Source organism: Gymnoscopelus braueri (genome assembly GCF_963280865.1).
Source record: "Gymnoscopelus braueri genome assembly, chromosome: 2".
NCBI lineage: Eukaryota > Metazoa > Chordata > Actinopteri > Myctophiformes > Myctophidae > Gymnoscopelus > Gymnoscopelus braueri.
This window is the reverse complement of record NC_137604.1, coordinates 29,408,393-29,421,668: the sequence shown is the minus strand read 5'-3', so window position 1 is coordinate 29,421,668 and position 13,276 is coordinate 29,408,393. Positions and strand designations below refer to the sequence as shown.

Here is a 13,276-nt window from a genome sequence, read left to right as displayed (position 1 = left end):
ATGTGCTAATACAAACTATAATACTGACTGTTGACCGAGGTCCCCCAGGGCTCTGTACTTGGTCCGCTCCTTTTTTCCTGTCTATACCAAATTCTCTTCACCGAAATGTGTGCACATATGTGCAAATGTGCTTGGCAAATACCCCAACAAGGACACACTTCTTCTTTTCTTTTCTTTAATTTTGAGACCTTTATTTGAGACCTTTCATGTCTCTAGAATTTGGAAGAGCAAGCATGAATTAGGATAATTCTACTTCTTCATTTAATTGATGCTATATAACATGATAATTGGATCAATATTTTCTATTTATAGAATTGTTAGAGTAGTAATCTAATCATGACCAGGTCACATGTCCATGTGAACTTCACTCTAATATGACGAATGGTCATACTTTTCCAATTAAAATGTATGTGTACTGTACAGGTACAGTGTTGTGTCGTCGCTATCGGATGGAAATGTATGTCCAAAACAGTTCCTTCTTCATTATTATTATAAAAACATCTTAAAATAGTGAAAATAGCCAATCCACAAGCTCCCAATGTGTCGCAACACGCTGAGAGCTTGTAGATCTGCTATATTCACTGCTTTTGCGTGACACTCTTGTATGATGAACTAGGGCATTCATTTATGAAAAAAGTTTAAAAATGGATAATGTTTATTTTGTAAAAATCTCAATAGTAATAGTGTTGGGTTATCAATGACTCTCTACCATCTTAAATGCTTTAGCATGTGCTACTACACATTAACTATCATTATTTACAGTATGCTGAACAAATAATTTACGATAACGTTATGTGTCATAAATCTTGTACAGATCATCAATGAATCAATGAATTAACTAAGTAAAATAAGTACAGGATTTATGAATCATGTGTAAATTATGTGTTGATGACAGGATCACAGTTAACACGTTTCATTTTACCATAGCTTATTCAAATATAATTATACAAAAAAAACATTAACATTATTTACCTATCTTTTATACATGTTATGAGTTGCCTAACTCTTGTGTATCTATAGGATAGGATGGTCCTTGTTTCTCAGCGATGGCATAAAATACAGTGACATTGAGTCATTGACCAGTGAAATTTTGTGGAATTCCTCTTTACAATCAATCATCAATCATTAAAAAAAAAGTAATTCAAGCCAGCATGACACTTTCTCCATCCCTTAAGCCTTTTTCATACTGTACATACTGTAGTAGGCCCATGGTAATTCATTTATGCAGCTTTATGCATGCTGGAACGTTTCCTGGTGCTGTGAACAAAAGAATGATGATAATAATAATAACAAAAGGAAAAGAAAAGAAAATCTAATTATGGAAAAATTATTTGATGTTGGTAAATAATGTATAAAACAGCTTTGAACTGCCTGGGACCAACTGGCCTCATAATCTTCTCCAAGTTCAATTACTTTCTGAAGCTACAACTTGAAGGATTCCAGCTTTCCCTGTTGTATAACATCATAATGGACCCTGTTAAAATGAATTTCTGGGCCCCATCTAATAGGTTTTTTTTTTGTGAGGGTGTATTTGCATGTGTTGGTGTAATTTTTCTCTAATACAAGCTGGATTACTGGTCCTTTAGAATTCTAAAGACAGGGCCCTTATGCTCAGTCAGTGGGATTTAGAATCCCAAGTCCTAACTCTCAACTTCTTTGAAAGTTGGATATAGTCTTGAAAAGCATTGTGGCATTTTAATGAAAAAAGAAATTGTGAGAACAGTTTCTTCCTCATGTCTGTGTATCCACTCAAACAGCCACAGTGGCAGATAGATATAATGGAGCCATAAACAGAGCTCTACTTGAAACTGAAGAATAATTGTCGATGTCAACAAAGTTTTGAATCCTCCCACACTTGGCAGTGCCATTGTATTTTGGCAACAGGAAGAAAAAGCCATGTAGTTATTTACTGTAGTAACTGACCTTGAACAGTTACAGCAATTCTAATGTAATTGTTTATTTGATAGAGAAAGGTCATTATGTGGATTTATCACCCGTCTCACCTTTTTTTGATTAACTCACAGTCCTAAGATTGAAGCTGTTAATTAGACAAACAAAGTGTACAATTTTGACATTTAGCAGAAGCTCTTATCCAAAGTGACTTATCAAAGTGCAAGAGTATTATTATTTAGTGTTTCATAAAATACCTGAGTTGATACTGTAAGAGAGGAAACAGCCAGATTCATCCATTTTGCCTCCTTTTCGTTGCCTTTTTGATCCCACGGTTGAGAGAACTGACTATCCTACTGTCTGCATGTAAACCGCAAGTTGGAAAACAATGATGTAAGGGACTTGAAACCCCAGTGAAGGACGGATTAATAATTCATGGTTAGATCTAACTGTTTTAATTATGGGACATCTCTAGATGTCATAAGCCGTGTCAGAATATGTGTTCAATCTAACAACGAGAACTTAGCTATACATGGCAAAAAAAAAAAGAGAGAGAGCTTTGAGGGTGACTTTGTGCCATGTGGACAAAGAAAATTGCTCCCTTTGCTTGTCAGTCCTGCAATTTTGTGATTGTTTTCACACCCTCCCACACCCCCCACCCCTCTCACTGTATAACTCTATAACTCTATAACTCTATAACTCTACAACTCTATAACTCTATAACTCTACAGACACCTGAAGAACTGGAGGATGACTCAGACTTTGAGCAGGAGGACTATGATGCTCGCAGCAGGACCAGCGTCCAAACTGAAGATGACCAGCTCATTGCTGGACAGAGTGCCCGGGTGAGTGCAAAGTCCCTTCACTGACTGGAATTCTATTTGAATGCTCGCAGTCTAATACTAAATCAATTGCACTAAAGAATGTAGGCAAAAGGCCAGATAATTAATCATAGCATTTACGGTAGCATGTTTTTTTCCTGAATCAAACTACTCTTCAATCTTTCAGTCATTATCATACCGTGTCCTCGGCGTGCATGGATCCTCATCATCTGCCATACTACGATGGGCTGATCCAACTAGTTCCACTTAACCAGCATGAAAGTCCATTTAAATTATCCTAACAATTGTGGTTGTTTTAAAATTAACCCTGTTTGATCATGGCAGGTGTAAAATTGCGGTCACAAACAAAGAAGTAATTACCAAATCCCTCTCAGATGGCAGAAAGAACACAAATACGCCACAGAGCTGTGCCAAAGCCTCAATCGTCATTACTGGAGCTCTGGGCTTTGTGCACATTACTGATTTTTCACTTGGGTCTGGCATGAAGAACATTAAGAGGGTATCAGTGCTTGCTCGCCTCCAGTAGCAGAGCCTCTGGCTGTGCGTGCGTGTGTGTGTGTGTGTGTGCGTGCGTGCGTGCGTGCGTGCGCGCGCGTGTGTGTGTGTGTGTGTGTGTGCATGCGCGCGTGCGTGTGTGGTGAATGGATTGCGGATGGATGGCAGGAGTGTGACTTGGCCCCATGCCTCTACCTGTGAGGCCTGTTGTATACTGCCTAGGCATTTTCACAGCCGGCGCACAGAGGGCGGTGTTAATGCATCTGGTTGTGAAAGAAGAAAATGAGACTGAAATTAAACCAATCCTGACGGTATACCAGTTTTAATCACTGCGCCAAGTCCTGTTTTTTTTCTTTCTTTCTTTCCCCCCCACTCATTTCACCTCATTTTAGAATACTGTATATCAATTAGTGTTAAAGCCAGATCCTGTAGCTATTTATCTATTAGCAGTTGTTGAGGAGGCGAGGTGATAGTTGGGAGGAGTGCATTGTACTCTTGTTAGATTCTTATTCCTCCATACTACAGTACCATCTGCAGCTATATGGATGAGGGATGCAGTCATTGGAATGCCAGCGTTTACAGAAACATCCTAGCCTATGTGGAATATACCTTAGGCTGAGCTGAACTATGAGTGTTCCATGTCTTAACTCTAAAATAGATTTTTACTGGATGTGTGAGTTCTGTGAACCAGACCTTGTGTTGGATTCACATTAGGTGTCCAGAAACACTGCGGGGATCCAGAGCTCCCACTGTGTACCATTGCAGGGCCATCTGAGCTCTGAAGTAATGTCATCAAAACCACACCAAGGAGACTCACAATTCCAAACTGTTATCTAGTCTTCCTGGCACTCAATGTGTTCTGAGTGGGCTGCTCCGCTTGAACAATATTTGATGGCACAACCTGTCCATTTGGCAAGAACTGTTAAAGGACCACACACTGTAACATCATGAGTGTTAATTTAACTATGAGAGTGCACAAATATAACCAAATGGACCCACCAGGGTTATAATTGCAGCCGCATATATAAACGTTGACCGTTTTTCTGTAAATGGCTCATATGTTTCTATTTGGTCCTACTCACCCCATTCACTGCCACTCATGTTTAAAAAGTGCGGAAAACCACTCTCTGAGACTTGAAACTTGCTAGGCTCACGCAATTCAGCCTTGTGAAATTCACAGTGCAATTTATTTTCACTAAAATGTCTGTATTACTGTGCTACAGGCCCAACGAGTTATTGAGCAGGATTTTAATACGCTTGGAGAAAACCATTCCTTTCAGGTGCTGCAGTTTAAAGTCAAATTCTATCTTGAAGAGGGCACTTTACTGCAAAGTGGGTTGGAAGTAAAGTGTGTTCTGAGTGAGTTAAGCCAATGATGGTTGAATTAATCAATAGCGTTAGGTAACATTTTAATATGGTAAAAAAAAATAACATAGAAAAAGTAAAATAAAATAAAATGTTCTGTTTATGTATGTGGCCAGAGTTGTGAGTTGACAATGATAATGAACTTTATAGCACCATTCAAAACAGGGTCACAAAGTGCTTCATAATAGCAAGGTAAGAATAAAGCCATCAGGAAAGAGCAACTGCAGGAGAGTAAAGATCTAGATCTAAGTATAAAATACACATCAATTAAAACTAATAGCAACACTGATTTAAACACATTAAAAGGTATACGAGAATAAAAGTGGATAAAAGTGGATAAAAGAGGCAATACAAACTCTGAAGGCCTCGATATAAAAGGATAGTTTTTCAGAAGTGAGTAAAGTAAAAGATGACACTGACTTTGCTAGGCTTAGATCCTACAATGAGTTGAAGTGACATTGGTGGGGACCTTTAAGTGCACATGGGATTAATTGAATAAAATGACTTGCGCCTGCTCCAATGGACAATAGAAAACATCTAGCCTGCACAGAAATTCCTGTGAACAAGTCCCCAGCCTTGCACTATGCACATCCCTGTTTTCAAACCTATATGATTGCTATCATTTGTAGCAAGTGTTAACATGTAACACACACTGCACATCTGGCACATTGGCTAAGCACCCCATACAACACATTGATATTGGCTCATTTTTCAATGCCTAGACGCGCCGTTATTCCCACAGAGGCTATACATTTACACATATACAGCACAGGGGGGCGAGACATGTTTGCTGCTAACCACGGTTGATCTGCCCAGTCAGCCAGCCTGTCATATCAGGATAAAGCTGCGATTCCCTCACGGTCATGCCAAGAACACACACTGGGGCTCTCTGTTTCTATTCAAACAGACAAGAAGAAGCATAATCCATTTTCTCCCTCTCTGAGCTGACACAAGCACACTGAGGTTTACAGCCATGATCCTCCAGAGTGTGAGTGGGTTGGTATCACATACAGGACACATGCATGATTTTAGTCTCTCTCTCTCTCTCTCTCTCCTGAATTATACTTATAACGTAGTCCTGCGCTGGTGTCGCACACTGAAAATAGCCAATGTACAAGCTTACAACTTGAGAGCATGTAGATACTGTAGGCTATTTTGGTGCACCAGCACACAACTAAGTATAGGCTTCTCTCTCTCTCTCTCTCTCTCTCTCTCTCTCTCTCTCTCTCTCCTCTCTCTCTCTCTCTCTCTCTCTCTCTCTCTCTCTCTCTCTCTCTCGCCCCCTCTCTTTCCTGCTACTCAGTATGGAGGAGAAATCAAATCCAGTGAGGTCCCAGGAGCCTTTGTTCCTACAGCTTGCCCGCTGCCTGCTTTCCCTGTCATTTCTATCATCCTTATGCAAAAATAAAGCTCACTTATCAGACTCAAACAACCGTAGTAAGGCGGCTAAGCAAAGCATACAAGGGCAGGCCCCGTACATAGTCACTGTCTTTATTAAAGCACGTGTACTGTACATGTACGCGACAGAGCGTGCACGGAGAGAGAGGCAGCCACCCCTCCCCTGTTCTTTTTAACACAGTGATTGGATAACACTGTTGATAGGTCATCCATAAAATTGAACTCTGAGTGTCTGGGGCAGTTTATTTCAAATGAAACAAATTAAAGTCATTTTCAAGACGCCGCTCCCTGTGAAGGAACCCGGAAAGCGCCCTCTCTCTCTCTCTCTCTCTCTCTCTCTCTCTCGCTCTCTAATCCCCGCAGACGGGGGTCGAGTCACAGAGTGTATTGGCACCGTGCTCCTGCGGACGGATTTGCCACAGTGCTAAGCTCCCGAGGCCTGCTCCTTGTTGTTATCAGTAAAGCAAGGGAAGGGATTTGGGGATAAGTGAATTCTGGAGAGAAGAAAAAAGGAAGAGAGAGAGAGGGGGGGGGGGGGGGGGAGGGGGGGCTTGGTTCACCTAGTGCCTTTCCTCCGCTCCCTAGACGTCCCAATTGGCTCATGTGTTTACCCCTGCTCTCTGCCTTTCCTTTGTGTTTAGAACCTCAGTCACCCCTCCCCCCCTCATTTCTTTCTTTCTCTTTCTTTGCCACCGTTTATATACGGATTGAATTGGGGCGCTAACCAAATCCCTCACACTCTCGCCTTGAACTCCCCCGATGCTTAATTTGAGGAAAAGGCATTTCAATTTCAAATTGTTGGGTTTCAAGAGATTTCTTTTTCCGCTTCCTTTCCAGCCCGTTGGGACGGCAATTCTGGTCTGCCTCTCCGCATATAGTACAGTATATATGCAGGAGATACACTGATACGGGGAAAACGTTTTTTTGTTTTCCTTTTCTTTTACTGCACTGCTCTCTGCTCGCCTGTCCTCAACTCACCTGTTGCTGCGGTCCAAAGCCTGCAATTCTGCTCTTAAAGGCAAGCACCCTTCTGATTCCAGCTCCATACGGTTCAGTATAATTAGTGCTAAGTGAATAATTGATGCCTCACCAATTTCGTCCGGCTGCAGAGAAGATATGCTAATGACCGCTCTCCGCTTGAGTGGCCAGTAAAGGTATGGCGCTGAGACTGAAACAAGACCGTATCTTGCGGGGATACATTTACCACCCCGGTGATGGATGTTCGTCTGCCAACTCTCTGCCTCATGGCAGCATACAACCAACCACCTGCGTCACCATGGATTAAGGCTACAATTATAGTAGATGATAGCCGCCTACATGCTCAGCTACATGCATCATAAATATGTAATCAACAGACCATTACTGCCAGACTAAAAGAAGAGAGAAGCCTCACTGAAACCTTCAAGGTGCTTTAAATTCTTGGCACGCCCCCCCACCCCATATAAACCTCGACCCCTGCTGTGTACACTATAATTGCATGTTAACTGCATGTTTGTTAAAGCGGCGTGTGTATTTTCACCACACATTCTGGGTAATTGGACTTGGTAGCGTACAGAAGAGGAAAGTACACTGCACTATGCTGAGTGTTCTTTTAACCACTTCAGCCGTACAATGGTGCCATGCAATGTTTCTATTATTACAAAAATAATAATAATAATAATAATCACTTAACTCATTCAGTGCCTGACTTATTTCTGGCAGTTTGGCTCTGAGTGCCAGAGCCAAAAATGCATTGTAAAAAAAAAAGTGCTTAGGAAGCGAGATACAGCCTTTTTCAGTAAGATGTTAAACAAGAAGTGAATGGAGCAGCAAATCTTCAAATCATGATATCTTGGGTTCTGAACATTTCTTTAAAAAAATATATATATATATTATTTTTTTTAGATTTTTTTTTTCATGACGTCGGCGACGTCATTGGCACCCTGGGCTTATAAAAACGTGACGTCGGTGACGTCAATGGCACTGAACATGTCTAAAATAGGGACTCCAAAATAAACTCACACTTGCAGTGTACACATACACAATTCCCAGGGAGCTGGTTGGCTGGTGTGCTTCATGTGGCATTAGACAGTAAAAATCCCCAGTGTTACTTCAACTCTGAGAGTGTACAAAATGGCACCGCATGGAACCTTAAGGGTGTTGCAGTGTAGGATTTCTTAAAGCAAATCAAAGATCAAAGTCCTGTGCCACTTGCTTCAGAGGGACGGTGATCAGTAGTCCACAGTTCAGGACACATCTGGTCTCCTCTGATGAAACAGCTGTGTCAGATGGCACTGCAAATAGCTATGCTGTAGCTCTCTCTCTCTCTCTCTCTCTCTCTCTCTCTCTCTCTCTCTCTCTCTCTCTCTCTCTCTCTCTCTTTCTCTCTGCTTCTCTATCACTCTGTGGTTTCAATTCCCTCTCTCTCTCTCTCTCTCTCTCTCTCTCTCTCTCTCTCTCTCTCTCTCTCTCTCTCTCTCTCTCTCTCTCTCTCGCTCTGTGCTGTCACACGTCTCGCTGTCCTCTGCTCATCTCTCTCTAAGGCTCTCAGGGGGACAAGTCATCTATATTTTTTGTTTTCGTTTACCGACACACACCTCTACCAAGGGAAAGGATTGAGGCGACGCACACTGAGCTCATTCTGTGTGCCTTCCCTACACCACTCACACACACGCACATGCACAGGCACGTGCGCGCGCACATACACAACACACACACACACACACACGCACACACCCCCACGCACACACACACACACACACACACACACACACACACACACACACACACGCACGCACGCACAGAGACACACGCGCACACACGCACACCTGCACACACTTTGCTGTGAGAGAGAAGAAGTAAATTGAGAGATTAGGGAATAAGAGAGGAAGGGAGGAGAAGGTGAATTGTTTCATTAAAAGCATGGCAATATTTGGAGAGTCGTAGCAGCTGAAGTTAAAACACTATAAGGGCGATCTGCTGAAATGAATAGATCATTCCTTTTTAAACACACCCGTCCACCCACCCCACCCCGCCCGCGCCACACCACCTCCCATTCCCCCGCCTCCTTCTCGCTCTCTCTCATTCTGGAGTCAATAGAATCGACCTAATGGTAGCCAGGTTACTCCTCCTTCCATCTCACCTCCCTGACATAATGTTGAACAAATGCATTATTCATTCTCTGGTCTAAGAAGCAAAGTAATTATACATTTATCTTCCAAATAATACAGAGTTCCAAATGTGCCTGTGACCTTGCCATAAGATTTATGCCATTTTGGGCCTGCCCCTAATGGCCTCTGAGAGAGCAAATGTATTCTCACTTGGAGGAAGATGAAGGCAAAAATAAAAATGGATTTTCTCTTCATAAGTATAAGATGTCACAGGGTTGAGAAAGGTCCAGTCATTAATTGTAAAGTTTGGGACTTTATTTTTGAAGCATTTTCGGGAGGGCAAGGGACATTCAGTATCCAAACTCTGTCCAATTTTACTGGTGAGCAGATTAACCCATAAAGACCGGGAACGCATCTGTGTGTCATTTTTAGAGTTTTAGCTATAGCCTGTAACCCTTATTTTATACTTTGGCTATTAAAAAATTGCAGATATACAAGCTCATAGCGCGGCACCGAGTGCCGCGCTATGAGCTTGTAGATCTGCTATTTTATTTTGATTTTGAAAATGTGTGCAAATCTTTGAATATATATATTTTTTGGAAACAATTTTTTTTACTCAAATATTTGCTTCTGGGGGTCCCTGGAACAAATATTTTTGAGGGCAAAGATTTGAGTATAAAATGTTATATAATATATATACTGTAGCCTATATTCAAAGAGTTGCACACATTTTCACGATTATTTTCAAAAATAGCAGATCTACAAGCTCGTATATCTGCTTTTTTTGAATAGCCCAAAGAAATCTAAAATTACACAGATGCGTTCCCGGTCTTAATGGGTTAAAGAAGTAGACTGAGCAAGAGGCCAGAAAAAAAGTTTCTTATCCGTATTTCTTTCTTACAAAAGGGTGATGCAGCTCTCCATTTGATGTGTCATATAATGACACTTGACTCAGGACAGCAGATTTTTGTCCAATTGCTTATTTTCCACTTTCCATCAGCACTCTCTCCCTTCACCATCTCACCCCTTCTCCTCCCAGCTCACTCACTCACATATTTCTTTGATGTCCAAATCCTCTGTGTCACCTGCAGGCCATCATGGCCCAGCTGCCCCAGGAGGAGAAAGCCAAGATTGCTGAGCAGGTGGAGAGCTTCAGGCAGGAGAAGTGCAAGCTGGACGCTGAGGTGGCCAAGTGGGACGACAACGGCAATGACATCATCGTGCTGGCCAAGCAGATGTGTATGATCATGATGGAGATGACAGACTTCACCAGGTAAATGCGAGGAAAGTGACACTGAGTGCCCACCGCTCTCCCTCCCTAAAAGCCTTTTATTGTTAGACCCCATTTGCTCTGGTGAAAGCAATGGTTGATTGCTGTCTCATCATTGTGTCTGAGGATAATGGATAAAAGCTATCTGTCTTGTTTGTCCGACCCAACTAAAGAAGTTTCAGGGCCAAGTCCTTTTTTTTTCTCTTCTTTTTTCTTCTCTTTCAGTTGGATGCTTTTTGTGCAGCGACTGCACCAACTGAATTTATGCTCTGTCGCATCGCATGGCGCGGCTGCGACGCGTTGCGAGCTCGTATAGGTCTGCTATTTTCGTTGCGCGACGAAGTATGAATCAGTCATAAATCTGAGTGGCCAGCGCGCCCCATGTTGCAGGCTTGAATTGGAGTACACACAGAACAGCTTTGCACCAACACATGGTTCTGGTGGAGAGGCCTCGATCCAGGCTACCTTCAATTTGGATCGGAATACAGTGTTGTTTGGTGGACAAGAATGGTTGATCCAGGAGCGTTTACCATCTTGTTGGTTTATGTTTACAGAAGGCCGACAGCTTTTCCTCTCAGTCTCCCTCCATCTGGGCTCTACAGTATACATGTCTGGCCTGGTCCTCAGCTGACTAATCTCTTTCCGATGCATGTTGTGATTCAGCGCGCGGCTATATGGCACAGCCCAAATGCATAGGCGTGCTTTAGTGATCTTTGATTATGGTCCCGGTGCTGTGCCTGTCTCCCTGCTCGCTGACAATGACCCCTGGGGCAGTGTGGAAAACATCACAGTCGATCAATCTGCTGTGCGTAATACACCCTTTTCACAGCAGAGAGATGAGGCATAAACACAGCTGAATGTCATAACATTAATTATTTAAGCAATATTACACAAGGGGGTGCGCTTTACCGTCATTGTTGGCACAACGGTGATGCGGTAAGCATCCGTGAGCGACACTGAAGTGCCAATAATGATGGTAAAGCACACCCTCTCGTATAATATATCGTAATATTACACAACGTTAACTAAAAAAAAAAAACATTTTCATATTGCGAGGCAATTCTTCGTCCTCAAAGTAAAAAAAAAACCTGTTATCTCAGTTTCCCTGGAAATATATGGGGTCTGACTGAGACATTAACTAGTCCCTGTTGAGACAGCCAGCCCATCTTGAGCTAGTGGGGCTAACTAGAGATTGTTATTTCTCAAACTGAATATATACAGTACCACACAGAAAAACAAAAGTTTCCTGTGTGTGAGCTTCACATAAATTGTTTTTTTACTTGTAGTGAGTGCTGCGTCACCTAGTCATCTAATGCACAGTAAAATCCGGTGAGGAATTTACTGTGTAACGTCAAGGCTGAACAGTTGGCTATATTTATAATCAGTGGCGGAGTGATATTTATAGTGATGAGGCCATTTTCATTTCAGCACAGCTAGGTGTGCTGTCATGCTGATTTGAGCCCGACTGGGGAGCCTATTTCGACCTATCAGATTGCTTGGCCAGAAGTACCATGTCTTATAATTAGGTGCTACTGTGTGCCAGCATGGACAGCTCCTGTACAGTTAACTTCATGCTGGCACTCACCTAAATGAAACACACCCACAATTATCTTTATTACCTTCAGCCGTGTTTATCTGTCAAAATGTCTGCTGTGAAAAGGGTCCGTCAGTAATTTCCTGTGGTTAACGTAAGTTACGCTAATGAAGACCAGAACGAAGACCCTTGACACATGTCTCGATCTCACATGCTGTCTCTCCCTCCCTCTTTTGCCATTCCTTCCACACTTTGCCAGAGGTAAAGGCCCCTTAAAGAATTCCTCAGATGTCATCAATGCAGCTAAGAAGATTGCTGAGGCTGGCTCCAGGATGGACAAATTGGCCCGCGCTGTCGCAGACCAGGTACCCTTGTTTGTGTGTTTGTGTCAGCTATTGAGTTGAGTCATAGTTTTGAGAAATATTAAAGTGTGTCCTGGACTCCCTGTACAGTTGCTGTGGAGAGGAGGATTTCAGTTAGCAGTAAGTGGGCATGGCCAGTGATGGTCTTAATGGGCGCTGATGTGCCCAGCTGGAACAGTGGGCCATCTTGCTGTGTGACTGTGTCTCCTGAAGGGACCAACACTGAGAAAGCAAGTGAACAGAACTGGAATTGTGCGATATAATTGGCTCCCAACCAAAGCGTTGCATTAATTGTCAGTTGAGTACACTTCCACAATAGATGCAGATGCAGATTGTTTTAATAAGGAATCAATCAATGTTGCACCAGGGGAAGATAGAAGTTAGATAATAAAAAGGAGACGTGCATAATGTGTGCTGTATGTGCATGTGTGGGTGCATGCATGTGCATCAGTGTGTTTGTGTCTGTCTATACACGTAGCAGATGGAGTGGGGAATTTAAAATTGCCAGGAGTACTGCAGGTAATGAAGTATGTGCTACTTCATTTGATTTATCTCTAACAACCGGTGAGAATTAACCATATGCACAAAAACCTATTGATTCATTACGACTTCTTGTTGCAGCCCTAACTGGAGCGGTAGTTTGTTTGCCAGCCCGTAAATAATTATTCTCAACATGTTTCAATATAAGTTCATCCTCTGAGCTTTATTCCTATAGGAGCACCTATAGGTGCACATTTCACAATATCATATCACAATTATCCCTTTCAGAATTACTTTTACTTTTTGCTTATTAAACAGTCATGTGTTGTAATTTCAACAAAGTAACTGTACATCCACTTTTATATCCTGCATGTTATACTCAAAAAGTACCAATGTTTGTTTACTTTCTTGTGTAGTAGTAGTACACATGACAAGTCCGCAGTAATAACATCACATGGCGTGATTCATATCAGCTGAACAGAAACTAGCTTTTGTAAAAACTATATCACATGCACATGTGCTGCTTAAAGCCCAATTTATAAACAATGTTG

At 42.1% G+C, this 13,276-nt stretch overlaps 1 protein-coding gene across 1 annotated transcript in view; it reads left to right on the top strand.

Annotated features, from left to right (window-relative positions):
* The window catches only part of ctnna2 (catenin (cadherin-associated protein), alpha 2), a 574,287-nt gene that overhangs the window by 550,628 nt on the left and 10,383 nt on the right, over positions 1–13,276 (top strand). The window contains exons 14-16 of the mRNA XM_080414083.1: positions 2,622–2,735; positions 10,171–10,352; positions 12,143–12,248. Coding sequence (XP_080270209.1) covers positions 2,622–2,735; positions 10,171–10,352; positions 12,143–12,248 — 402 coding nt within the window. The remainder of the gene's footprint in view (positions 1–2,621; positions 2,736–10,170; positions 10,353–12,142; positions 12,249–13,276) is intronic.